The sequence below is a fragment of the Gorilla gorilla genome, chromosome 6, assembly GCF_029281585.2.
Source record: "Gorilla gorilla gorilla isolate KB3781 chromosome 6, NHGRI_mGorGor1-v2.1_pri, whole genome shotgun sequence".
Lineage (NCBI taxonomy): Eukaryota > Metazoa > Chordata > Mammalia > Primates > Hominidae > Gorilla > Gorilla gorilla.
The window spans coordinates 168,019,757-168,046,844 of record NC_073230.2 but is presented as its reverse complement, the minus strand read 5'-3'; the positions used below and the strand labels follow the sequence as shown (position 1 = coordinate 168,046,844).

Below are 27,088 nucleotides of genomic sequence, written 5' to 3'. Positions count from 1 at the left end.
CAGGTGGAAGCTGGGAGGCATGTGCCTGGGGCGGAGCGTGCCTGGGGCTTCCAGAGATCAGCAAGGCTGAGGCATGAGAGGCAGAGTGGAGGCTGCGAGACGGGTCCAGGAGGAGACTCAGGCCCAGATCAGGTGTGGCCTCGCATGTAGGGTGACCATGTGCTTCACATAATATGTCCAAACCAGGACATTTCCAAGAATAGGGGGACACGAGTAACGGTTACGCTGGGGCAATGGGCAAAGCCAGGCCAGGCCCAGCATGGCAGGTGGTTGCCTGTTCAAAGGTGTAAACCAAAATGTATTTGAGGCAGGTCTCAATCAACTTAGAGGTTGATTTTTGCCAAGGTTAAGGACATGGCCCAGGGCACAGCCTCAGGAGGTCCCAAGAACACGCACCCAAGGTGACAGGGTATAGCTTGGTTTTATACATTTTAGGGAGACTGAAGTTACAGGAAAAGACATAAAGCAATATCTGGAAGGTATACATTGATTTGGCCCAGAAAAGTGGGACATCTCGAAGCGGGGTGTGGGGCCTTCCAGGTCACAGGTGGATTACAGGATTTCCTGATTGGCAGTTGGGTAAAACAGAGTTAAGATCTGCCTGAAGACTTGAAATCAGCTTGAGTGAAAATAAAGGGGGTTGTGGAAGCCAAGGTTCTTGTGGATGAAGCCTCCGGCTAGCAGGCTTCGGAGAGAGTGAATGTGAATGTCTACTATCAGGGCCTTGAAAGGTGTCAGACTCTCCAGAAAGACCTAGTGAGGGACAGGGATTCTCCACAGAGCGCAAGATTCCCCAACAGACAGCTTTGCTGGGCCATTTCAAAATCTGTCAAAGAAATATATTTCTTCAGGGCCTGCCGGCCGTCATGTGATGCTCTACTAGGGTCTGGTGGGAATTTGCTATCTTATTGCTACGAACAGTCTGTTTGGTCAGCCTTAGGAGCTCTGTTTTTATGTTAATGTTGGTCATGAACTCCAGGAAAGGAGGGTGTAGTGAGGCCTGCCCAACCCCCTCTCCCTGTCACGGCCTGAACAGGTTTTCCAGGTTTCTTTGGGATCCCTTTGGCCAAGAGGGGAGTCCATTAAGTTGGTTGGGGGGCTTAGAATTGTATCTTTTGTTTACAAAGGCATATTGAGAACTTTGGTCATTTTTCTAAGAGCATCAGGTAACCGCAGGGTTTGGGGTGTTCAGCAAAGCCCGTGACTACACACACACTGGACCTTCAGAGAAGTGTGCCATCTAGCTATGACCACAGCCATTTCTCCTGGTCTACCCCATCCATTGGGACGCACTGCTGCAGGGGAAGACTCACCCGTCATGCAACCCCTCACTGCACCCTGGACAGTCACTTCTAAAATGCAGGCCCTCAACAAGGTATTGACGTGTGCATTAATTACCTTGATTCTTACAGAGCCCCTCTGCGGTGGAAGGGCAGGTGCTGTCATTCCTACAAATGCATAGAGCTCAAAGTTCATCGCTCGCCCAGGTGGAACCGGGAGAAAAAGATGCGTTCGTCGAAGGCACCCAGCGTCACGAGCTTTCTTCACAAGCCAAGCAGCCCGCCTAAGGCCCAGGTCTCCCTCTCTTTTGTCTCCCAATAGATACACATGGATGAAGCCAGATAGATAACAGGCAGAGGATAGATGACAGGCAGATGACAGATAGGCAGATGACAGATAGGCAGATGACAGATGATCGATAGATGACAGGCAGATCACAGATATGATAGATCACAGATAGATGACAAATAGGCAGATGATAGATGACAGGCAGATGACAGGCAGATGATAGATGATCGATAGATGACAGGCAGATGACAGATAGGCAGATGATAGATGATCGATAGATGGCAGGCAGATCACAGATATGATAGATCACAGATAGATGACAAATAGGCAGATGATAGATGACAGGCAGATGACAGATAGGCAGATGATAGATGATTGATAGATGACAGGCAGATGACAGATAGGCAGATGATAGGTGACTGATAGATGACAGGCAGGTAGATCACAGATATGAGAGATCACAGATGATGGATAGGCAGATGATAGATGACAGATAATAGATGATAGATTACAGATAGACAATCGATAGGAAGATAATAGATGACAGGCACATGACAGATAGATCATAGATAAATGACAGAGAGGTAGATGATAGATGATAAATAGATAGATGGTAGGTAATAGATAGGTAATAGATCGCAGAGAGATATAGGTAGATGATAGCTGATTGATACATGATACAGAGATGATAGGTACATGATAGATGGATAGATCATAAATGACAGCAGATGATAGATGATAAATAGGTAGATGACAGGTTATAGGTAAATGACAGATGAAAGATAGGCAAATGATGATAGGTACATAATAGATGGATAGATCATAGATAATAGATGACAGGTAGGTGATAGAGGAAAGGTGGATGATAGATGATAGGCGCATGATGATAGATACCTGACCGATGGATAGATGATAGGTAGATGATGGACAGGTAGATGATAGATGACAGATAATAGATGACAGATTACAGATAGACGATCGATAGGAAGATGACAGATGATAGGTACATGACAGATCGATAGATGATAGGTAGATGATGGATAGGTAGATGATAGATAATGTGGATGATAAACATCAGATGATAGAAAAATCGGTATCTGTGAATACGGGGGGTGGGGGATCAGAGAGAAGCAAATGATAAGCCCAATGAGGTAAATGTTAATGACCGAATCCACAAAAAGGATAAAAAGGAGTTACTGGTAATATTCTTATTCTTCTAATTTTTGTGTAAGTCTGAAATTATTTCCAAATAAAAAAACAACACAAACTTAACTTGTATCTCTCATTCCAGTGCTTTCCACTTGCTGGGGAACGCCGAGCTCTCCTGGGTTGGTCACGCGGGCGCCTTGGGAGGCCGCGCAGTCCCGCGTGGGGCGCGGCGGGGCGGCCCCAGTGGCACCGCGTGAGTCCCCGCCCAGCGCTCCCCACCCGCCGCCGCGTTTGCGGGGAGAGAATGACCCCCGTTTTGCAAACGCAGGACACAAAACCAGCCACCCAGCTGAGGCTGGGACCCACCTATACCCCCGTCTGCGTTTTTCTCCAGCTTTCTGTTCAACCTGATGTCCTCTTTTGAGGCTGCGGGGGTCCCCACCAAAAAGCACTCTAATTTTCTCCATTTTCAGATGCCCCAACCTAGCCCCACTGGCTACAAAGACGGCGCGCCCACCCCGTACGGGTCTCTGGCCGCTTTCTCGGGCTTCCGCAGTTATTTAGAAAGGCAGGTACAGGCGGCCGCAAAGGCATCCGCCCCTTCCGAGCGCACACCTGGCCCGGTCCTCCTCTCCCGGCCCCGCGCCGGCCGCTCTCCCCCAGTTCTCTCTACTCGGAGCCGGGCGCGCACTGAGCACCCCGCTTCCCAGCCCCTCCGCCCACAGAATCGGGGAGGCGCGGCCGGGAGGGGGGCGTGGGGCAGGGAAGAGGGGAGGAGGACGGAGAGAGAGGCTGGGGGGGTCGAGGAGACCAGAGGGAGCGCGCGCGGCGGAGACAGAGAGCCCAGGGGCGAGGAGAGGGCGCGGGGCGCAGGGGAAGGGGAAGTGGGGGGCGGGGAGGAGGGGCGCGGAGCGGGGGTTCTCGGGGGAGGAGGGAGACGAGGACTGGGGCAGCGGGGGGCGGGGACAGGGGCGGGGGGCGGAGCGGCGGGGCGCGTGGGGGACGGGCGTGCATTGAGCGCGCTCCAGCCGCCGGGACGGAGGGGGCGGCCCACGCGCTCTGGCCGCTCGGCTGCAGCTGCGGGGCCCGAGGTCTCCGCGCACTCGCTCCCGGCCCATGCTGGAGGCGGCGGAACCGCGGGGACCTAGGACGGAGGCGGCGGGCACTGGGCGGCCCCCGGCACGCTGAGCTCGGGATGCGGACGCTGCTGCCTCCCGCGCTGCTGACCTGCTGGCTGCTCGCCCCCGTGAGTGCGCCCGCGACCCCCGCCCCACGGCGCCTCGGACCCGGTTCTCCCCTTCCGAGAAGAGCGCTCCTCCCGCCGGTCTTCGCCTTCCTCCCGGGTGCTGGAGCGTGGGCGGGGTCCGGGAGAGGGAGCGGGGTCGCCCGGGGTCCGGAGCTTCCTCCCGGAGAGCGTGAAGCGCTGAGCTCCGGCCGGGTTGCGGGACTCGGGTTGGGAGGCTGCCTGCGCCCTTCCCCGCGCCCCACCGTCCGGGGTTTGCTGGAAACGGGATCGTTTCTTCCTGGACGCGTCAACGATGAGCTCGTTCGGGGCCGTCCCGGGAGCTGGGAGCTGCGGGCACCTGCGCGGGCTGCGCGTTTCACGGGGAGATCGGGGTTGGCGTTGGCCGTAGATGCCTCTGGGTCCCTCCCTGTACTTACTGGTTTGTTGGTTTTAGCGTCGGGGGGACGTGGCGTCGGTTAAATAAAGTTTCCTTTTGGAAATAGTTGCTTTTTTCCCAAGGGCACTGGAGGAAATAACTGCGCATAAGTTTGTTGAATAAGTGCCTTCGTACATGGAGTTTTTAATTATTCCCTTTGTGAACCTTAAAAAAAAAAGGAAAGAAAAAAGAAAGAAAAAAACCCGAGCCTTGTTTTTTGCTTTCCTCTTGGAGACTGCAGCGGGTTTGCGGTGCGCGCGGTTTTCGTGCGCGTCGCAGCCGAGGCAGGTCTGGATCGATCCGCGGCCCCTCTGCAGCTGGGAGGCTGCGCTGCTGACCCGACAGGGTCATTGATTAACCGGCGACGCCCGGTCTGCAGCGGGACTCGAGCCACACTCCCTGGCCTTGCGCAGAGGCGCAGCTCGGCTTTCCTCCCTCGAGGGTGGGCGCTTTGCGGAGCTGGTCCTTGGAAAGTACCGGGCTTTATCACGGTTAATGCTGCTTTCATTGCTAAAATGTCCTAAAAGAAGTCATTGCTCTGCATATTCCAGGAACGTCAGGTATTATTAATGTCTTTTACACTTTAACAAAGTTTTTCTTTTTACATCAATGTAATTTCCTTAATTCTGAAATTTAAGCCACTTACTTGTCCTGCATGAAAACAGAGGACTTGGAGCCCAAAGTCAGTGCCTGGTGCTGGTTCAGTCACGAGCTAGAAGCAAGCTCGGGGCTCTTTTAAATGGGGCTAAAGGTGGCAGAAGTTCCAGCATTGTTTTCCCCTTAATTCTGTTAGGATATTGTGTTCCTGGTTGGAACTCTCATTGGCCATTTCAATAGTAAGATAACTAAACATAGATGGCCATAGTACGCCCAACAGTATGATTCTCTTTAGTTACTACTTTAGTACAAGTAGAATTTTGGTCGGTGGTGGGGGAGGGGGAAGATCAAGAAAAGGGATGGGTCGGGGGAGCCCTCCTTAAGCCCCCAAGGGCGGCTTGGCAGGCCCTGTGCTGACTTCGCGGAGGGCGTGAAGAACAAGGTAGAAACGGTGCCTTCTGAGAGGAAGCGTTGTGTAGTTCTGCCTTCTTCTCTCATTAATAGACTGTTAATTACTATCTTTGTGGCATCTTTCGCTCCCCTGATGAAGCCTGACTGGAAATCGCCCCCTCTTCTCTGTGGGGCAGCAATGGTGTGATTCCCCCACCTCTGCCTCCCTCCTCATCTTGCTCATTTCTTTGAATATCTCTTCCACCCCAAATTCTAGTCAAAACGATTGCAGTTTTATCTGTAGTTAGAGGGTTAAGCTTTGAACATGTACCAACACCTTTAAAAATAAAGCCCTTCTATCACGGCTCTTTCCCGGGTGGAGGCCGTCCTCGGAGGAAGCGGCACAGTCCACAGGCATCCGCTTAAACCAAACCAAAGGGTGTGAAACGGAGGAGCCGGGAATCGAGAGATTCATGGAGTAAAGAGCTCTGTTGCCTCCAAATTAGTACCGATGTATTCTGTTAGTAAGTTGATTTTCCTGCTCAGAAAAAAAATTCTATTAGATTTTGTGTTTGTTTTATAATACCTTTACAAAGTAAATAGTGAAGTTTTAAAAAAATGCCAGAAAAATCAAGGTGATTGGTTTTAAATGCATTTTGGTTTGGAAGCAGTTTAAAGCTGTGAGGTTTGGGGTTGTTTTTGTAGAACTTTTGCTTGCTTTTCTTCTTATTGTGGAATTTTTAGTTATTAATATTTCTTTTAACCGTGAACAGGTGAACAGCATTCACCCAGAATGCCGATTTCATCTGGAAATACAGGAGGAAGAAACAAAATGTGCAGAGCTTCTGAGGTCTCAAACAGAAAAACACAAAGGTAAGGCAGAGGCTTCGTGAGTAAGAACTCCCGTGACATTCTCACCCGGGAATGCGCCTCACTCAGCTGTGGTTCAGGGTCACCACCTGCATCTTAAAAAAAGAAAAAGAAAAAGAAAGGCCACTTCCCATTGTTTGTTAATGAACTACTGGTAAAACTCATAGAGAGTTGGATAGGTAGGGTCTTCACACACACCTTTAAAAAGATAACCTTAATCCTTAGCAGTAACAGTTTCCATGGTTTGAGATGATAGCAACAGTTACTAAAACAATTTCATGGGCTTTGTTATGCTTTGCAAAAGCAGCTTCAGTTTTCCAGGGGATAAGCATTTATCTGAATTCTTGCATTTTAAATTCTTAGCTATAGGACAGATGATTTTGATCTGGTTAAGGATGGTGGGTACTTGGCAGAAAGCAAACAGGAAAATGGGACTTTGGTTGTGCTGAAGACGGGCCTGCGGTGAACACTGTGAACGTGCAGATTGCCTTCTCCGGTTTGACAGAGGCATGCTGGGCCATCATGCTCCAACAGGGCCTGCTAACAACCTGTTTATAGACTCTGCCCGGGGATAGCACCCGGCCTATAAATAGTAGCAAGGCCTTTGTCCCTCAGCTTTCTCTGCTCTTTGTCATGATTTTCTCCTCTTCAAGAAAGAAGTTAAATCTGTGTTAAAACACTCTGTTGTCCTGTAGAGGGCCTCAGATGGTGGGCTTTATTCAAGAATAGCCCTGCCCAGCAGCAACAGAATGCAAGCCACATTACAATGAGTAAAAAGAAGCATGAGAGATTAATTTTAATAGTATCTTTTATTTACCTGAATAAATCTGAATCGTTAACATTTCAACGTATAGTCAACCTAAAATTATTAATTTTGCATTCTTATTTTATGCTAAGTTGTAGAAGTCCAGTGTGTTTTTTGTGCTTACAGCATGACACAGTTTGGGCCCCATTTCAAGGTCCAGTAGCCACAGGCGGCCAGCGGTCTCCACGCTGGACAATGGGCTGTAGATTGTCACTAAAACAGGTGTCCCTGCCCGTTCCCATCCCCCTCTGAGCCACCGTTTCTTGGTCTGAAACGTGCAGGCTCTGCCTGCAAGGCTTCTTCCGGCTTTAAAGATCTGCGATTCCGTGGTGCACGCATGGTTCTGGCCCATCTTCCAGATTGTCTGGTTGAACTCTGTCCAGAGAAAGGCAAATAAAGTAACTTGGCTGAAGCCATGCCGAGAGTCTGTCCTGGGAAATGCTGATGCGGCCCAGGAGATGTGGATGGAGGAGGCAGCCAGTCCGCCACGGCAGAAGCAGCAGCGTGGCCATGGAAGGTCCTTCTTCCCAGTGAAAGTTCTGAGTTAGGAAAGGTAGTCCTGAGGAGAGACAGGCTTTTAGGGTTACCTGGGGGCCTGGGCAGCCCTCCTCACCTCCAAGTTCCAAATTGTCCAGCTTCCTGTTTTCATGGGATATTAGAAATGCAGATTTATATAAAATATTCCACTTTCTTAAAAGTTTGCAAACAATACATTAAAAAAAAAGATTTTGAGGGAGCCTGGAGCCGTCTGATGGCTCTCTGCACAGTAGCTGGACCCTAGCTTAACCTGAGATTGGCGACACCTCCTGGAACACCCTCACCCAAAGGCAGGTCAGCACATTTACACTATTCACAGGGGCTCCCCCTCAGTGGGCAATCTGTGTGTGAGTCACATCGGGTGCTAGGGGCCACAGGTCCCAGGCAGTTACTCAGCCCCACACCAGCTTGAGCGGGTTCATACGCAGGCCCGAGAGCCCCTCGCAGGCAGCGTTGGTTGGGAAACTTGTCACTGGGCTTTCTTGCAGCGACAGGTGTCTACCTGGACATCTCGTATTGAAGGCTCTTATTTCCAATATCAGCTCTGTAGGAAAAATATCTGTATCTGATCCGTTTTACCTTTTTGACTTGCACGAAGTACTTGGTAGCAAGACACTGCCCTTTAAGAGAGAAGCAGCAGCATGCCGGGGCCTCAGCCTGGCCACTCTTTTGTTTTTCTGTACTCTTTGAAATATGCGTGGCTCAAATGCCAGGGATGTAAATAGAAGTAAGTTACCAGAATAAAGATGCTATCAGCGATGTGAACTGGAATCTACAGGCTGAGGCTGAGGCAGGCATCTGATTAGATGGGCTGAGTGACTCCACGAGACAACAGTGTGCATTTGCACCTGACGCCAGGTGAGATGAGATACTGAGGGTCTGTTACAGCCACTTTTAAATCCGTACGATTAAGAAATTTGTGTGAAAGAGTGCCAGAAATGAGGTGAAAAAAATCTAGCTTCCAATTCCAGTGAGGTAATTTGTGTAAGTCTGATTTGGAAATGTTTCTCTTTATTACATGTTGAATCTAAAAAAAAACAAAAAAAAAACACGTAAATCCAGACAGAAACCAATTTCAATTCTAAGCTCTCTTACGGGATTCTCTTTGTAAGCTTAGGAGTTATTTGGAGCTGTATGACTTAACGTCGATGCCTCACTAAGACAAGCTTTCTCTTGCCGATATGTGTATGAGGCACTCCCGGCCTCAGAGCCGAGATCCAGCCCTGTTCCCATGGCCCATGCCAACTCGCAGGTGGAAGGCACAGGTCCCTGAGGGGGCTTTGTCCAGGCTTCCTGCCTAGGCACAGGCTGGATAGGAACTTTCGTGTGACTTTATATCATTCTTACACCCGCGTCTGGAGGGGTGTGACCTCCTCTGGGGAGAAGCAGAGGCGGTCTCTATGTGTTCTGGGAGCTCACTGTTCTGAGACATCCTTCAGAGGCGCATGGCTGAAATGGATCTGACTGCGAATGTCAGCTTAGACCAGGCCATGGAAAGTGCTAGGCTTAAAAACTAACTTTTCTTTGATTTTTTTTTAAAACAATGGATGCTGAACTAATTTCGATCTACATGTCAGGAACTATGAAGGGTTTGAGGTCATTCCCCACTTGCAGGCTAACAAGGTCGCCTGCCACAGTTTTGCAGATGCTGCAGAAGACGTGAGATGCTGGGCCAGAGACAAGAGACTTGCTGTTCACAGCACAGCAGGCATCATGAGCTGCGTGTGCGCACGGGTTCCCTCTGCTTCTCAAGCCCCCCAGGAGCAGTGGGAGCGGCCCCCTCCGATGCAGTGCATTTGTGTTGTAGCTGAGGAGAACTGGCTTAGGAAACCCCCAGTGTCAAAAGGAGGCTGCTGGCAAATCCCCAGCCTTTGTTACAGAGAGAGATGGTATTGTAATTATCTTAATTATCGAACTCTCCTAGGTTGTTTGCTGTACAAACATCCTCAGAAAGAAGGATGACTTATGTCAGAGAAACATATTCTCTATCATACTTGGGGGAATGATCTCCTAAAGCAAGGACTGGTGGCTGCTGAGTAGGATGGAAATGTGCTTCCTTTCCTGTCCCACAGCATCCTGTGACTTTCGTGACATAACTCACTGTGTGATTTCTCGGTCCTTCTCCTCCAGTGCCCAGAGGAGATGGCATCATGTTGCTGCTGCTTCTCCCAAGTCTCACACAGAACTTAGCATCTAGAGAGATATTTTAAAAGCTTTTGCTGAACAAATTAATGAAAATTCTCACAGTAGAAATTAAGTGATATACATATATATATCTAATATGCACATAGAAAAATTCTGTTCAAAAATGTATATAATGGGAAATGTCTCTACAAACTTCACTGCTGCCAGCCCCACGTTGCCCCTGGAGAGTTGGGGTGTGCACACGTCCACACGTGGGTAGACCCCGCTTTTCCTTCCAGACACGTGGAAGCTGGCATACTCTTCACACATGTGCTCGGCATCTTGCTTTTCTTTTCTGTTTTGTATTTCAGTGTAACAATGTATTTGGCAACTGTTTTGCATTTGTTCTTATATTCTCTTTAAGAGCTGCTATAGTATTCTAATGTGTTTCTTTAGTCTCTCCCAGGTCCATGGACTTTTAGGTAGCCGACAGTATTTTGCTACTACAAACAATGTTCTAGTGACTTTTGTTGGTGGGAATAAAATATTTCACCAGCATTTGAGGGTTAACTTCAAGCCACTCATATAAAGTTGGAATCACCATCTCCTATGACCAAATGACACTATTTTAGCCCACTTTCTCATTCCTGTGACGGTTGTGTCATGTGGAATATGGTTAATCACAACCCATTTTACACCTAGCCCTTTCTTGCTTGTTTCTCTTTGTCAGAGGAAAGCAGACAGTGTCCACAAATGGGTTCTTGCTCACAGCGTCATGTGGGCACTGACCCTCCTCGAGGGGTCCAAGGCCCTGTGTGGCTGCAGCATTCCACCTCGCTCTGTGGTCTCGGCTCAGCTGCCCTGCGATGCTGCCCTCTGCTGCGGGAGCTGGAGCTCTGGTGGGAGCTCGCTGTTCGTGGTCCTCAGCAGATGTTCAAGGCAGACCTGTTCTAAGAAACTAAATGAATAATCACTGTGTTATGCTCCAGAAGGTCTGAACCGAGCAGTTTTGGCATCCACGGCAGAGAGCAGAGAAGTAGGTTCCTCCGATGTCGATATTGATGGTGTAGATGTCAGTTGTATCTCAAATGGTGCCTATATCTTTCCTTTTCATTTTCTTTGTGATATAAGTAGGTCCTTGTTCTAGTCCAAATAACTTTTTGGACTGATGAGATAAACGACCTGGTCACTTTTTTCTTTTGGATCTTTTCGACTAGATTTCTTCCATTTTCTAAACTCCTTAAGGTCATTTCCTCGTCTTGGATATTTAAATAATTAATAACTGTTTATTGGTTGGGACAGTCTTAAAGTAATGTCTTTATGCCTAGTGCAGTGGGCTCATGCCTGTAACCCCAGCACTTTGGCAGATCGAGGCAGGAGGATAACTTGAAGGCAGGAGTTCAAGACAAGCCTGATTAACATAGCAAGACACCAAAAAAACTTTTTAACTTAACCTGGTGTGGTGGCACACACCTATAGTCCCAGCTTCTCAGGAGGCTGAGGCAGGAGGATTGCTTGAGCCCAGTTCAAGGCTGCAGTGAGCTATGATGGCACCACTGCACTCCAGCCTGGACAACACAGACAACAGAGCAAGAAGCTGTCTCTATTTTTTTTAAAGTAATGTCTTTATATTTACTTTTTATAGGAAACAAATCTCACTGAATTAATTTTTACCCTGAATAAAATGCTTAAGAATCATAAAGGGAATTATGGTTGAGAAGTCAGTTCCTGGCAGGTGAAGGAGTGGGTCACTCAGAAGTGCACTAATGGCTTCTCCTGTCTGGGAAGAACGGAGCTGTTGCCTGGGTGACCACAGTGGGTCACAGGAACCCATTCGGGGTGGGCGGCCGGCCCCTTGAGGTGAGCTGCTGCTGATGGGGTCGGAGTCGGCTTCCTCCCCACCCCTCCTGCTGAGGTCAGGGCTCAGTCTGGTGCTGGTGACCCCAGACACAGCAAGCTCCCACCAGTCGATGGCCTCTCCTGGTGCATACCTCTCTGCCTTCTCCACTCCCCTCCCTTGATCTCTGTCTCCTCCATCCTTGGGCTCTCACACCTGCCTCCTCCTCCCCAGGTATGCCTGGGTGTCCTCAGAACCTGGCTGCTTCCTGCCCTGCTGGTGGGGGTTGGTGACGAGTGGCAGCTGCTTCTCCACATGACCACAGCAGTAACAATTCCTGCTGGCCTCATTTTTTATGATTTTATATTTATATACCCATTTCACATTCTTTACTTACGAGCCATGGTTTTTACAGCATGTTTTCTGTCGGGGCCTCCTCCTTTTCCTGGGCTCAGCCTGTTCTTCCACAAGGACTGTGTTGACGCGGGGGTTCTTGAGAGGCTCAGAGACCTGGGCTGGCTCAGTGGAAACGAAACCCACAGCCAGCATGCAGCTCACCACACACACAGCTCCTCAGTGTGTGGCCAGTGACCTCTCAGCTTCTTCCTGGGCAGCAGTGGTTGTCTTGGGTACATGGCCACTATGGATGGACACTAATATGCGCTTTCGTGCAACCTGTCAGATTCTTGGTGGCTTCAACTCTCACATGTTTTTGATTTGCTATGGTTTGAATATTTATCCCCTTCAATACTTAGGTTAAAACTTAGTCCTCAATGTAGTAGTATTGAGAGACGGGTCTTGAAGAGGTGATTGGGTCATGAAAGCTCTGCCCTCATAAGTGGGTTAATCCGTTAATAGATTAGTGGGTTTTCATGGGATAGGTTTTATAAGAAGAAGAGAGACCTGGGCCAACACGCTCAGCCCCCTCACTACACGATGGCCTGTGCCACCTGGGAACCCTGAAAAGTCCCCGCCAGCAAGAAAGCCCTCACCATTGTGGCCACTCGACCCTGGATTTATCCAGCCTCATAACTGTGAGAAATAAATGCCTTTCCTTTATAATTTACCCAGTTTCCGGTATGTTGTTATAAGCAACAGAGGCAAACTTAGACACATGAGCAGACTGCAGCTCTTCCTGAAGGGGACTTGAGCAGACTGCAGCTCTTCCTGAAGGGGACTTGGGACTCAAACCTCTTTGGTCACAAAGCTTTGTAGAGTTTTCTGGGTCAGCACCCAGTCCTGTGATTCCCTGAAGGCTTCATGGCCAGGACCTGTGTGTTTGAGGGTTGCCTCGTGTCGTGGGATGCGTGGAAATTAAACCATCCGGCTGACATTTGCTGATGCGTTGGCTGATCCTCTCATTTATTTATTTTTTCTGAGATGGAGTTTCACTCTGTCGCCCAGGCTGGAGTGCAATAGCATGATCTCAACTCACTGCAACCTCCGCCTCCTGGGTTCAAGCAATTCTCTTGCCTCAGCCTCCTGAGTAGCTGGGATTACAGGCGCCTGTCACCAAGCCCAGCTAATTTTTGTATTTTTAGTAGAGATGGGGTTTCACCATGTTGGCCAGGCTGGTCTCGAACTCCTGACCTCAGGTGATCCACCCGCCTTGGCCTCCCCAAAGTGCTGGGATTACAGGCGTGAGCCACTGTGCCCGGCCTCCTCCCATTTATTAACATTTTCAGCAGGTTTTTATGGAACAGATACCAGATTGTAATAAAGAACTTTCCTTTTTAAATATTATTTTTATTTTATTTATTTTTTGAGACAGAGCCTCACTCACTCTGTCACCCAGATTGGAGTGCAGGGGTGCGATCTGGGCTCACTGCAGCCTTTGCCTCCTGGGTTGAAGCAAGTCTCCTGCCTCAGCCTCCCGAGTAGCTGGGATTACTGGCATGTGCCACCACGCCCAACTAATTTTTTGTATTTTTGGTAGAGACAGGGTTTCACTATGTTGGCCAGGCTGGTCTTGAACTCCTCAAGTGATCCGCCTGCCTTGGCCTCCCACAGTGCTGAGATTACAGGCGCGAGCCCCTGTAGCCGGCCCTTTTTTAATGTTAAAGACTCACTTTTCTTAACTAATCAAAGACTAGAGACAACATGAAGCTTAATAAGTTATCCTGATAAAACACAAAATCATTGTTTTCTAGGCCAATTACTTAAAATGTAAAAAAAACAAACAAACAAAAAAAAAACTTTTGTAATTAAGAGAAGACCAATATTCAAGAAAATATTGTCCTATTGGCCGGGCGCGGTTACTCACGCCTGTAATCCCAGCACTTTGGGAGGCTGAGGCAGGCGGATCATGAGGTCAGGAGATCAAGACCATCCTGGCTAACACAGTGAGACCCCGTCTCTACTAAATATACAAAAAATTAGCCGGGCGTGGTGGCAGGCGCCTGTAGTCCCAGCTACTCAGGAGGCTGAGGCGGGAGAATGGCATGAACCCAGGAGGCAGAGCTTGCAGTGAGCCGAGATGGCCCCACTGCACTCCAGCCTGGGCAACAGAGCAAGACTCCGTCTCAAAAAAAAAAAAAAAAAAGAAAGAAAATATTGCACTATTAATAGAAAACAAACTCACTTTGTGTCAGTACTTGAAGCTTTTTTTAACAAAAACTTATAAATAAAATCATTCTAATGTTAGTAGTTTGACCACACATAAAATTTCTTTTGTCAGACTTTCTACAACTGTGTATGCCCACTCAGTTTTTTTCTTACTCATTTTCTTCTTTTTTATTCTGGAACAATCAGTCATCTTGCTTTAAGATAAAAGTACTCTCTTTTTCCTTAAACACAGACCTCATATACTTTTCCTTATTAAAAACACATCATACTTTCTCTGTTTTTTTCATATACAGTTGTTTGCTTTCATCTTTATTTCTAGTGGTTTTAATTACACATGTTAATTCAAATTCTTAATCCTTAGTGACACGGATATGCACTGTGAATTAGGAAGTACATGATATCATAGTTATTAAATGGCATGTACTTTCTCAGCACAGGACACACTTACTGGCAGACCTAGGTAGCTCCAGTTCCTCTAGAATAAGCCAAAAATACTTGAGCTTAAACTTCTTTTTAGGAATTAGTGTTTTAGTAGTGTATCTTATTTGGGCATGATCTAGATATGTAGTAAATATCATTTAATTTAACAGTATAATTTCAGAGTTTCAAGTTTTCAAAAATATTTTGGAAACTGTTTTTAAACAGACAGATAATATCAAACTGCCTGTCATCTCAGGTTATTTTTCTTGTTGACAAATTTTTTGACAGGAATAATGAGCTTATTTGACTAGCTCAGCTAGGTAGAATGTCCATTTCTACTAAATCATCGATATTCTTATTTATTAAAGATTACTCAAGTTAGATGAACTTGAAAACCATTGGGTTAGTTCCTTTTTTCTCACAAAATATTTAATTTTTACAAGCACCTAATTTTCTTTAGGCAAATAAAATAGATCTCGTTTATATGTTATTTCTAATAATAACATCAGAAGGTAGGGTAATATGAGATATAAATAACATACATACATATAGACGTACATAACCAAACAGACAGAAGCAGAGATTCCTGGCCTCTGTTCTCAAATTGTAGCCCTGTGCCAGGAACAATAATATAAAACTCACTGGTCGGTCCAAATTGTGTTCTTGGCAGATAAAGTTACCTGTTCGGATGGCCAAAGTCTTTTGTTAATACATATGGAAAGGACTTTAAGATTTTCCATTTGCCAGTTTTTTTTCTACAGTGTTCCCATTTTTTCTCCCTTCTGATGCGTCATTTCCCAGATGCCTGCGTTTTAAAGATTTTGGTATCTCTAAGGCAGGGAGAAAGGACATTAAGTTTTCTCCAGAAAGGAGTTGTGGGCATAGTTGCCTGTTGTCCGGGGTCAGATTTATTGGGACCGTGGGCCGTGTTTAGGGGGTGGCCAGGAGACGCTGGTGTGTTGACGAGTCCTTCTCCTCTTCAGCCTCAGGTGGCTGCTTTTGTAATAGCTCAGGGTTGTGTGCAAGGCCAAAATCTGAGTTAGTTGTTGCAGATGCCCCAGGCTCAGTGGAGGATTTAATTTGTAAAGAATTTGGTTTTCAGAATCTTCACATGGAAAAGGCAAGAAATCAAAATAGCGTTTTGTTTGAGTGCTGTAGAGATTCCTTTAGGGAGGCTGCATTTTTGGAATCATTGTATCTGGGAGGCTGCATTTTTGGAATCATTGTATCTGAAATCAATCGGTATGCCAATCATTCTGTCTGAAATCAATCTGTATGCCAATCATTCTGTCTAAAATCAATCGGTATGCCAATCATTCTGTCTAAAATCAATTGGTATGCCAATCATTCTGTCTAAAATCAGTCTGTATGCCAATCAAAAAATATATTGTGTGGTTTGCAGATACTCACGATTCCTTGTTCTTGAATGTGCCTGTACGTGAATGATTTCATGTGGAATAAACTTCCCACTGTGGCCACTGTGACTCGGAGTCATCCCCCTGAGCTGCACCCATTTCTCCAGAAAGGCACGGGCTCTGGGTCTGTAGTTTCTGAACATGTGATTAGCTGGAGTTCCAGATGGGGTGTCCCAGACTCCATGGATTCTGATGAACCCATAATTCCCTGTTTTTCTCACATTTTTCTTACCTGAGGCCTCCGACTGGATCCAGGCCAGTTCCTGTAGAACACCCAGTTTCACTCTGGATCCCACTCCAGGTTCCAGTGCAGTCCCTGTCAGACCCAGGCTGAGCTCTGGAATAAAAACTGCTCCCATGGAGTCGGAGAGCTCAGGATGCAAGTTGTGGAGCTCGACCTCCTAGAGGGGCTTCCCCTGTGGCCACCAAATGCAGCAAGACAGCAGTGGGTGCAGTGGCCCGGGGGCTGCCCACGCCTGGTTACTCGCTGCTCCTGGGGATCTCACTTCTGACAACAGACTGTCAAAAAGGTAAACAGAGGCACAGTGATGTGTTTAAAGAGTTCATTTGAGCAAGCAACAATTCATGAACCAGGCAGCTCCAAACCAGAGGTGGTTCAGGAACTCCCCTGAAGGAATGTGAGGGGGAGGCTTTTATAGATGACATAGAAGTAAAGCAAAGAATGTTGGCTTGGTTACACTTGCACAGCTGCCTTATTTGTTCTGTCCCATTGTAAAGTCCCTCGTTGATACGATTATTAAAAGTTTGTTGGCTACTTCTGGTTGTTGAGCTTAAATCCTACTCTTCTTTAAAATGGGAATTTACAAGAAATGGCTCAGGTTAAGTGTCGCTTATGTCTGCAAATCAGTCAAGGTTGAGGTAATTTATGAGACCTGACTGGTTGTGTCTGCTCAGGAATTTTTCAGGTGTTGTCTCCATTTTAACTTTGAGAAGCTTAAGCCACCTCTGGTGATAACCAAAATCAGTGACTTAGGCATGGATTTCAATGAAGGTTTCAAGAGGTTTATTAAGCCAGTCTTACAGCAGATTCAGAAAAAATGTGAGTCACAGACACACCTGTGACTATCTTTTCTGAAGAGGTCTTCAGGAGGGTTAGTGTTTATACTTGTCCTTAAAGCAGCAAAGTCCTGTGGGGAGACGGGCGAGGAGGTAGTAAGGCAAATGGCCACATGCTGAGACTTTAGTTGGTACCCAGTAAATCTGCGTTTTACATCAGACCAGATGAACTTTTGAAGAAAGGGGATAAAGGAAGCATCAGTTTTGCGGGTATTTCTGGGTAGGTAGAGGAAATGGCTGATCTCATCTTGTCATTCTGCACCTGGGAAGACAAGCTTGTAATTGACATGATCAGTGTGAAATGAACTGGGCCTCCATCCTTAACTTTTCCTTTGGCATAAAGAGTTTGGGGGTCCTGAGAGTTTTCTGTTTGCCTTTGCACAGGAGATAAGGTTTTCCATTTGTTCACCATCCACTTTGTGAAATCAGCATTTTCTCTTCTCTGGTCTGTCGATTCTTTGAAGTTTGACAGCAGGGCCCCGTGTTCTTCTTTCTAAGATGTGATGACCCCTCCTCGTTCCACTGGCTAGAGTCTCCCCCATCACACCCCTGGCACAGACCACCCCATTCTCTACGTTTCTGCATGTAGATGAACTGGGCGGAGGCAGCGCATTCTGTCTGGAAGAGGAGACTGCCATGCTGGGCCTTGGATGCCATGTCCAGAGCACGCTCAGATGTCTGCAGCTGCTTGAGTATCCTACCGTTTGTAGTGCTTCTGTGGCTCAGAATTAACAGTTAATTTCAAGGCAACCTTCCTCCCATCCCAGGAGATTATTAACAGAGCTTTTCAAAGGATCTGTAACTTACCTGTAACTCTTTCCTTGCCAGTGAAGAATGTAACCACCCGATGGGTTCTTCCTGCCCATGGCACAAACGAAATCAATACACAGCATTTCAGTAAAGAAAGAATTTAGTTGACGTGATGCCGGCCACGCCATGTGGGAGACCGAGTTGTTACTCAAATCACCTCATCAAAGGCTCAGAGGCTAGGGTTTTTCAAAGGTAGTTTGGGGATGGGGGGGGTGCTAGGCAATAGTGCTTGCTGCTGATTGGCTGGGGTGCCATCACGGGTGTGGGAAATGGTCCTCAGTGGGCTGAATCACTTCTGGGTGGGGCTACAGGAGTGGTTGGCCGGTCCAGGTGGAGCCATGGTGTCAGACATGCAGAAACCCTGAAAAGATATCTCAAAAGGCCAATCTTAGGTTCCATAATAGTGATGTCATCTGCAGGGGTAACTGGGGAAGTTGCATATCTTGTGACTTCCAGAATAATGGCTGCCAATCATTTATATCTGTGCCTTAGCAGAATTCAGCCTCCTCTCCTCCCCCTAGCCCGGTGGTCTCTCATTAGCTTTACAAAGATGGCTGAGTTTGGGGGAAGGGCTCTTATCACTTAAACCATAACCTAAAAGTCTCTCGAAGTTAGCTTGACCTAAGCCCAGGAATAATTGAGGGCATCTGAAGTCAAGATGGGGTGTGGTTAAATCAGGTCTCTTTCACAGCCATCATTTTCTCACTGTTATAATTTTTGTGAAGGTAGTTTCAAGAGGGGAGGACAGAGGCCAATTTGAGGGGACAGAGTGTGAAGCTGGTCACCTGGCCCTGTCCCCCCCAGAGGCCAGTTTGAGGGAACAGAGTGTGAAGCTGGTCACCTGGCCCTGTCCCCCCCAGAGGCCAGTTTGAGGGAACAGAGTGTGAAGCTGGTCACCTGGCCCTGTCCCCGCCAGAGGCCAGTTTGAGGGAACAGAGTGTGAAGCTGGTCACCTGGCCCTGTCCCCGCCAGAGGCCAGTTTGAGGGAACAGAGTGTGAAGCTGGTCACCTGGCCCTGTCCCCCCCAGAGGCCAGTTTGAGGGAACAGAGTGTGAAGCTGGTCACCTGGCCCTGTCCCCTCCAGAGGCCAGTTTGAGGGAACAGAGTGTGAAGCTGGTCACCTGGCCCTGTCCCCCCCAGAGGCCAGTTTGAGGGAACAGAGTGTGAAGCTGGTCACCTGGCCCTGTCCCCCCAGCCCTGTCCCCCCCAGAGGCCAGTTTGAGGGAACAGAGTGTGAAGCTGGTCACCTGGCCCTGTCCCCCCAGCCCTGTCCCCCCCAGAGGCCAGTTTGAGGGAACAGAGTGTGAAGCTGGTCACCTGGCCCTGACCCCCCAGGCAGGTGGTGACGGGTTCTTCTTACAGCTGCAGACGTGCGTGCCATTGCCCCCAAGACCACGTCTCCTGGCACCAAAATGTGCTGTGGGAGCTCACAGGAGGGAGGGGGTGCATTTACAACGGCGCTCAGGCTGGCTTTGCCCTGGAGCTTGAAGGGTGGCGGGCTTTGGTGTGCAGCAGATGGAAGAAGCCTGTGTCAGGACTGAGCTCAGCCGCAGGGAGGGAAGTAGGGAGCGGTTGAGGGAGAAGAGCAGTCAGCGTGCCCAACCTGCAGAGCTGAGACCACTGAAGGCTCCTGAGAAGTGGGGTTCGCATGTGAGCTGTGTTTCAGGAAGGTCCATGGAGCCGTCATTTCTGGAAGGAATTAGGGCATTCCTGGAAATGAGGAAACTCATTGATCGAGTTCCTCCAGGTGGGAGATGGAGATGCCCTCGTGGTAAGTGTGGGAAGGGCAGGACCCAGGCTGCAGGATGGCAGTGGATGCTCCTCCTGAAATTTCATGGAGAGCAAAGAAGGCAGGGTCAGAGGCGAGGAAAGTGCCTCTGGTAGGGACTGCCAAGGCTGCTGGAGGGAAGGTGAAGGGGTCCCAGCACACAGGTGGGAGGCCCGAGGCAGGAGGGGAGTGGCCAGGGGAGCGCAGAGGTTTTTACACAGTTGTTAGGACCTCAGTCATCTGGGGGACATAAGGTGTGTCCTGGTGCCAGCAGCCACCTGGGGGCACAAGGAGACCACTGCAGGCTCAGAACTGCTCCAGGGTGGTCAGGGGTTGGAGGAGGATGGGGCTGTGAGATCATGAGAGCTGGGTCCCAGGGTATGGATGGGGCAGACATCCCAGGGCCCAGCAGCTGTTCCACATCATGGCCGGCCGTTCTGTGGACCCTGGGCACAGCTGCTGGCCCTGACTAAGCTGGGGTGGTGTCCCCCCACCCCCGTCACATCCCTCAGGGGCAGAGGCAGCAGGAGCCTGAAGGAGAGACCACTACCAGGTGTCCTCACCTGGCTCCATTCCTGCCAAGACCCGTGGTCAGGCCCTGCAGCAAGGTAGGGGGGTTGGGGGTGGTTTGTCCTGGCGCTGTGGATGTATGTTCTGGGATGATCCAGGAAGAGACACAGGTCCCAATCATAAATCTATGGAAGATTGTCCTTGGAATAGCACGGCAGGACTCCCCATGCTTTGAGGCCTCTCCAAGGCCTCGCGTGGCCCCAGCCCTAAGCCCCTGCGGCCCCAGCAGCATCCGAGCCGTGGCAGGAGTTTGGGGAAAGGGTTTGAGAATATTTGACGGGAAGGAAGCACTGGCTGTCCATGAAGGTAATAACAGCAAACACCTGGAAGAGGAAGAGTCAGGTATTTTGCAGACAAATTAGCACACATCCATTTTCCTGATGCCCACGTGCGTTTACTCAGTGCCCCTGTCAGTGCAAAGCTGAGGGCCCCGAGGACCCTGCAGGTGTGGGAGAGACTCCCACCTCTGAGGCATTTGCAATGATGCCTTCTCTTTAGGCAGAGATGGCTGGTCAGGGATCCCAACCACATGTATTGGACTGACTCAGGCTCAATTTGGAGCATACTTGGATGTTTGGGTTGTATTGGATTCAGCACATTCTTAAAAATTCATAGGTTCTATCTGGACCTATAAACGTTACTTTGAAAAATCCTCTTGTTCATTTAATAGTTTTGGTTATTTCTGGATTTGGAGTCGTCGGTTTAATGTTTGTTCAGGTACCAGAATGTGGCCCCCGCCTGTGGAATCCACCTGAACATCAACCCAGAATCAAACCGCTGTTTCTGAAATTCAGAATTCTGCTGTGATCCAGTTTCCAGGTGCCTCCTAAGGGCGGTGTCCCAGGAGATGGCATTTCCCGACAGTCCGTAGTTCACCATCAGGCTGTTGAGGGTGGGATGCATGCAGCGCACTAATTAGACAGAATGTCAGCGTATCTGAGTCATCTGAAAAAAATCCGGCTTGCTGTAAAGTATCCTCTGCAGCATTCTAAACACGTTTGGAGACCGCGCTCTGCTGTGGGGCATTGTCTCCTCCTGTCTTAGCTGTTTCTCTTAGGGACCAGGAGGGTACTCTTGCCAGCCAGGGGGATGTTAGGAGTCAATCTCCACCTCAAGGCTGTGTTTGCAGGGTTAAGCTTTGCTGTTCTTTCTGGCAAGAAAAGCCCTGGTCAGGGAGCCCTGGACAGTGGCAGGTGATCCTGCCCATAGTACAGTGCGTGGCAGTGCAGGAGATGCTCAGTAAATGTTTGCTGGAGAAACGAATGCTCATTACTGCCAAGTAGAAGAAACTTGTCTGAAAACCATGCTGAATCATCAAGAGCAGCCTGTTGGTTGGACAGCGTATTGCCTGGTTTCTGCCTCTGTGGACAGTAGGGTTACTGTGGCGCCCAGAGCCCCTTCTCTGATTATCTCTGCAGCTCTCGGCTGCAGCTAAGGCCCTTCCCAGCATGTGGCCATCCCACACCTCCGCCGACTGTCTCCTGAGAAGAGCACATTCTCGTTTCTGTACTCCGTGCATTCCAGGACATGCTCCTTCTATTCGTTTTGACAGGTAATTGCTTTGTGTATTTCCCTCCGAAGGCTCTTTCCTCTCTGTTTCTGCCAAAAGCAATTATTGTCGTCGTTCTTAATTGCAGCATTTCTAAAATGGCATTTGGCATCATACCCAGCTTGGCGAGTGCATAGATGTAGCTCTCCTCATATCACTTGCAAATATTTTAAGAACAAATGATGTAAACATGCATCCTCAGAACAAAAAGAAAGACAGAAGCCTTCATTTGGTAGATTTGTATAATCACTGTTTGTGTTAGAATTACTGAGATTCTGTAGGAGTGAGAGTAACAAGATATCTTGTAATTGGCCACCTGAAAAGGCAGCATTCGAAAATGTCACTGACAGGGAGATTTCAGGAGTCTGGCAGTGTGGGCTACCGTTTCAGCATCTCCAGATGCAGGGAAGGTTTGTTTACGAGAGCCCCCAAGTTCACGTTCCCCAGGGTTGTGAAATCTGGACCTGGATGGTGTCGCATCCGGCTTCCTGCATTGTTTCATCAGCTTCATTCTGGAGCTTTGTTTAACCATAAACACTAAGACAAGAAAGTCCTGGAATGCAGCTACTAGAACACCGAGGGTCTCTGTACGACTGCTCCCTGAAGGGGTAGGCGGGGACGCTGGCAGTGGCTTCGAGGAAACGTCCACCCACCTCAGCTATGAGCCCCTGAGCTCTGGAGATGGACACCGTGGGGCCCTTGCTCTGCGTGGTCAGCTGGGCGGCTGGGAAATGATGGCCCTGAGTGTCCAGGCTGACACCAGGTGTCCAGGAATGGTGTTAATTTGGAGGGTCTCTGAGCAGAAAGTCAAAGTAAGGCAGGGATGGAAATCATGCTAAACTGCTGCCAATCATAACTGCAGCAGCCACTTGAAGGCTCCAGAAAGCAGAACTAGGGCTGGGGGTAGAAATCACAAGTAGCCAGATTCTGGCCCTAGGACATACCGGAGAATTTTCTGGTGAACTAAGGTGGACAGCTGCTGCAGGAGGTGCTGACTTCCCAGACTCTGAGAGTAACCAGAGGGTTGGGCTGCCCTGGACCAGCTCTGTGGCCTTTCCAGTCCTGGGCACCCACTGGTCCAGTCTAAAGTGAGGAAGGAACCACAGTTCCCTGTGTCCTCCTCACAACCAGGGACCCTGTGGACTGGCCAAGAACATCTTACACTGCAGGAAAGACTGTGTCCTCCCTATAGGCATGGATGCCAACTGGCTTTGCAAGGTCAGCAAGTAGGGGTCAGTTTGTCTGGTCTAGGATGATTCAGGTCAGAGCAAATGTCCGTGCTTCACTGAGGACAAAGCAGTTTTAAAAAATGATTTTAGATGCCCTCTCTCACCACTCCTATTCAGCATGCTATTGGAAGTCCTAGCCAGGGCAGTCAGGCAAGAGAAAAAAATAAAGCGCATCCAAATAGGAAGAGAGGAAGTCAACTTACCCCTTTTGCAGATGACATGATTCTATATCTAGAAAATCCTATAGTCTCAGCCGAAAAGCTCCTTCAGCTGATAAACAACTTCAGCAAAGTTTTAGGATACAAAATCCACGAACAGAAAACACTAGCATTTCTATATACCAACAACAGCCAAACTAAGAGCCAAATCAGGAAGGCAGCCCCATTCACAATTGCCACAAAAAGCGTAAAATACTTAGAAATACAGCTAACCAGGGAGGTGAAAGATCTCTACAGTGAGAATTATAAAACACTGCTCAAAGAAATCAGAGGTGACACAAACAAATGGAAAAACATCCCCTGCTCATGGATAAGAAGAATCAATATCATTAAAATGGCCATACTGCCCAAAGCAATTTATAGATTCAATGCTATTCCTATCAAACTACTAACGGCATTCTTCACAGAACTAGAAAAAAACTATTTTAAAATTCATATGGAACCAAGAAAGAGCCCACATAGCTAAGACAATCCTAAGCAAAAAGAAGAAAGCTGGAGGCATCGCATTACCCTACCTGAAACTATACTACGGGGCTGCCATAACCAGAACAGCATGGTAGTGGTACAAAAACAGGCACATAGACCAATGGAACAGAATAGAGAACCCAGAAATAAGGCTGCACACCTATTACCATCTGATCTTCAACAAAGCTGACAAAAATAAGCAATAGGGAAAAGACTCCCTATTCAATTAAATGGTGCTGGGATAACTGGCTAGTCACATGTGGGAGACTGAAGCTGGACTCTTTCCTTACACCATAAACAAAAATCAACTCAAGATGGTTAAAGACTTATGTAAAACCCCAAACTATAAAAGCCCTGGAAGACAACCTAGGCAATAGCATCCTGAACACAGGAATGGAAAAAGATTTCATAACAAAGACACCAAAAGCAATTGCAACAAAAGCAAAAATTGACAAATGGGGTCTAATTAAACTAAAGAGCTTCTGCACAGCAAAAGAAACTATCAACAGAGTAAACAGACAACCTACAGAATGGGAGAAAACATTTGCAACTATGCACCTGACAAAGGTCTAATATCCAGCATCTATAAGGAACTCAAACAAATTTACAAGAGAAAAACAACCTATTAAAGAGTAGGCAGAGGACATGAACAGACATTTTTCAAAAGAAAACATACACGCAACCAACAAGCATATGGAAAAAAGGTCAACATCACTGAACATTAGAGAAATGCAAATCCATACCATTATGAGATACCATCTGACACCAGTCAGAATGGCTCTTGTTGAAAAGTAAAAAAATAACAGATGCTGGCAAGATTGCAGAGAAAAGGGAATACATATACACTGTTGGAGGGAGTTTAAATTAGTTCAACCATTGTGGAAGACTGGCAATTCCTCAAAGACATAAAAACAGAACTACCATTTGACCCAGCAATCCCATTACTGGGTATATACCAAGAGGAATATAAATCATTCTACCATAAAGACACATGCACATGAATGTTCATTGCAGCTCCATTCACAATAGCAAAGACATAGAATCAACCTTAACGCCTATCAGTAACAGACTGGATAAAGAAAATGTGGTACATATACACCATGGAATACTATGCAGCCATAAAAAAGAACCAGGTCATGTCTTTGGTGGGAACGTGGATGGAGCTAGAGACCAGTTTCCTTAACAAACTAATGCAGGAACAGAAAACCAAATACTACACATTCTCACTTGTAAGTGGGAGCTAAATTATGAGAACTCATGAACACAAAGAAGGAAACAGACACTGGGGTTTTCTTTTTTTTTTTTTTTTTTTTTTTACAGAGTCTTGCTCTGTCACCAGGCTGGAGTGCAGTGGTGCGACCTTGGCTCACTGCAACCTCTGCCTCTTGGGTTCAAGCGATTCTCCTGCCTCAGCCTCCCTAGTAGCTGGGACCACAGGTGCACGCCACCACGCCCAGCTAATTTTTGTATGTTTAGCAGAGACAGAGTTTCACCATGTTAGCCAGGATGGTCTCAATCTCTTGACCTCATGATCTGCCCGCCTCGGCCTCCCAAAGTACTGGGATTGCAAGTGTGAGCTACTGTGCCCAGCCGACACTGGGTCTTCCCCCAGTTGGCGGGAGAGGAGCAGAAAAGATAACTACTGAATACTGGGTTTAATACCCGGGCAGTGAAATAGTCTGCACAACAAGCTCCCATGACACGAGTTTACCTATATAACAAATCTGCACATGTACCCCAGAACCTAAAATAAAAGTTAAAACAAAAGATTTTCCCACCTCAACTGGTGAATCATTCCATCAAGCTGTTAGTCCTTTAAATTGATAATAGGCATAGAGGATCAATGGCTCTGATGGCCAAAATGAAGATAATTAGTTTTTCTAGAAACTCTGTTACATCTGCATTTTAGAGCTCAGATGGAAACCTCCTTGCTCAGCAGCTGTCTTTCCAGAGAAGACACAAAGACTCACAGGTGTGCCCTGCACCTCTACATGACCTGTGCTTTCACATTAGAGGCAGGGACTCAGAAACACAGTCAGCCAGCACCCTCCGGACCCACCCAGTGGCAGAAAGTGAGGTGAGAGCATTCACTCTCCTTTGTTGCCAGGCCTGTTTTTATCCAGTTCAGTCTCTTCCTGGGAGAGCAGGTGAGCTCCGCAGAAGCAAGAGAGCAGTGGCTCAGGAGATGACGTCCAGACCCCAAAGAGAGATTCCGATGGGAGCACACTTGCCCCTGGAGCCTCATCTCTGCCACCAGCCAGGCACCACCTCAGTTCTGTTTGTGTAGCCTTTGGTGCATGACCTCGGGGTTCCTTTGAACTAGAATTTGATGCTAAAGGCTTGATTAGATTTGGGTCCAAGGCTTTTGGGAGGAAGACGTCTGGGGACACTGTGAGCCTGCTGGTGCATCTCCCAGTGCATGATCCTGCCGCCTGTCGTGCCCCTTGACCTCATGATCCTGCCACCCGTCATGTCCCTTGACCTCCTATTATGCTCTTTGTCACCTGGTTAGGAAGTGACCTCCAGAACTCCACGCATAAAAGCATCTCTTTCCCTTCCCAGGGAGTCAAAGCGGGGCTGGAGAATCACCTGTGCGGTTGCTAGCACAGTGGTGTAAGCTCTGGTTCAACAACTTTTCACGTCTTGGCTTTCGTATCTGTCAATGATTCATACCCAATCAGTTGTCTTTGAAGGTTAAACCATGTTGACTTCTCCAATTCTAATCATTCTCCACACATTATTAATGAGCATTTGCAGTAAAGAAGGGCTTTTCTTCATTGACTGGGAAAGAACCACAATTCCTTTTAAAAGGACAGGATAAAAGTCCAAGCATTTTCGGCCCCTATTAAATACTGAATAACTAGATTTCCTATCAGACAATTATTTCATTGCCATTTGTTTATATCATAAATATTGTGGATATTGAGGATTACAAATGGGGCATTTAACTGTGTTATGATTGTACTGTGGAATATTATACAGCCATTAAAAATGATGGTGTTCTACATGAATAACATGAAAAATATGCATGATATATTAAGTGGGAAAGCAAGGAAGATTTCCATATGTATAATATCATATTTTTGTAAAAAGAAATCATACGTAACTTCTGTGTATCCCATGCACGGGTACCTAAGCATGTGTAACAGTGTGTCAAAATGAACTCCTGGGGTCTCAGATTCATTATGGCCCTAAGCAGGGAGGTCCTCTTCCCAAGCAAGTCCCTGACATTGCTGGACTCAGAAGTGGTGTCCTGATAGTTACCTCTGCCCTTGGAATGTCGTGTCTCTCCCCCATGCCCTGTGAAGGGAGAGGACTGGAAGGAAAACCTCGCCTAGTAAATGGAGCCCTGGGAGCCGACTCATGCAGAGGGAGCTGGCCTGGGGCTGTGTTAGAGTCTGCCCCGCACGACGAGGAAGGAGGAATCAGAACAGCAGCATGGAGGGAGGGAGGGAGGGAGGTG

General features: G+C 47.8%; 1 protein-coding gene across 2 annotated transcripts in view; it reads left to right on the top strand.

The window, feature by feature from the left end:
* The first annotated feature begins 3,720 nt into the window (after nucleotides 1-3,720).
* VIPR2 (vasoactive intestinal peptide receptor 2) overlaps nucleotides 3,721-27,088 on the top strand; it is a 114,526-nt gene continuing 91,158 nt past the window's right edge. The window contains exons 1-2 of one of the 2 annotated variants that reach the window (XM_055347582.2): nucleotides 3,721-3,964; nucleotides 6,140-6,239. In XM_055347582.2, coding sequence (XP_055203557.1) covers nucleotides 3,914-3,964; nucleotides 6,140-6,239 — 151 coding nt within the window. In that variant the 5' untranslated portion in view covers nucleotides 3,721-3,913. The remainder of the gene's footprint in view (nucleotides 3,965-6,139; nucleotides 6,240-27,088) is intronic. The other variant, XM_019030582.4, reaches the window with a different exon arrangement.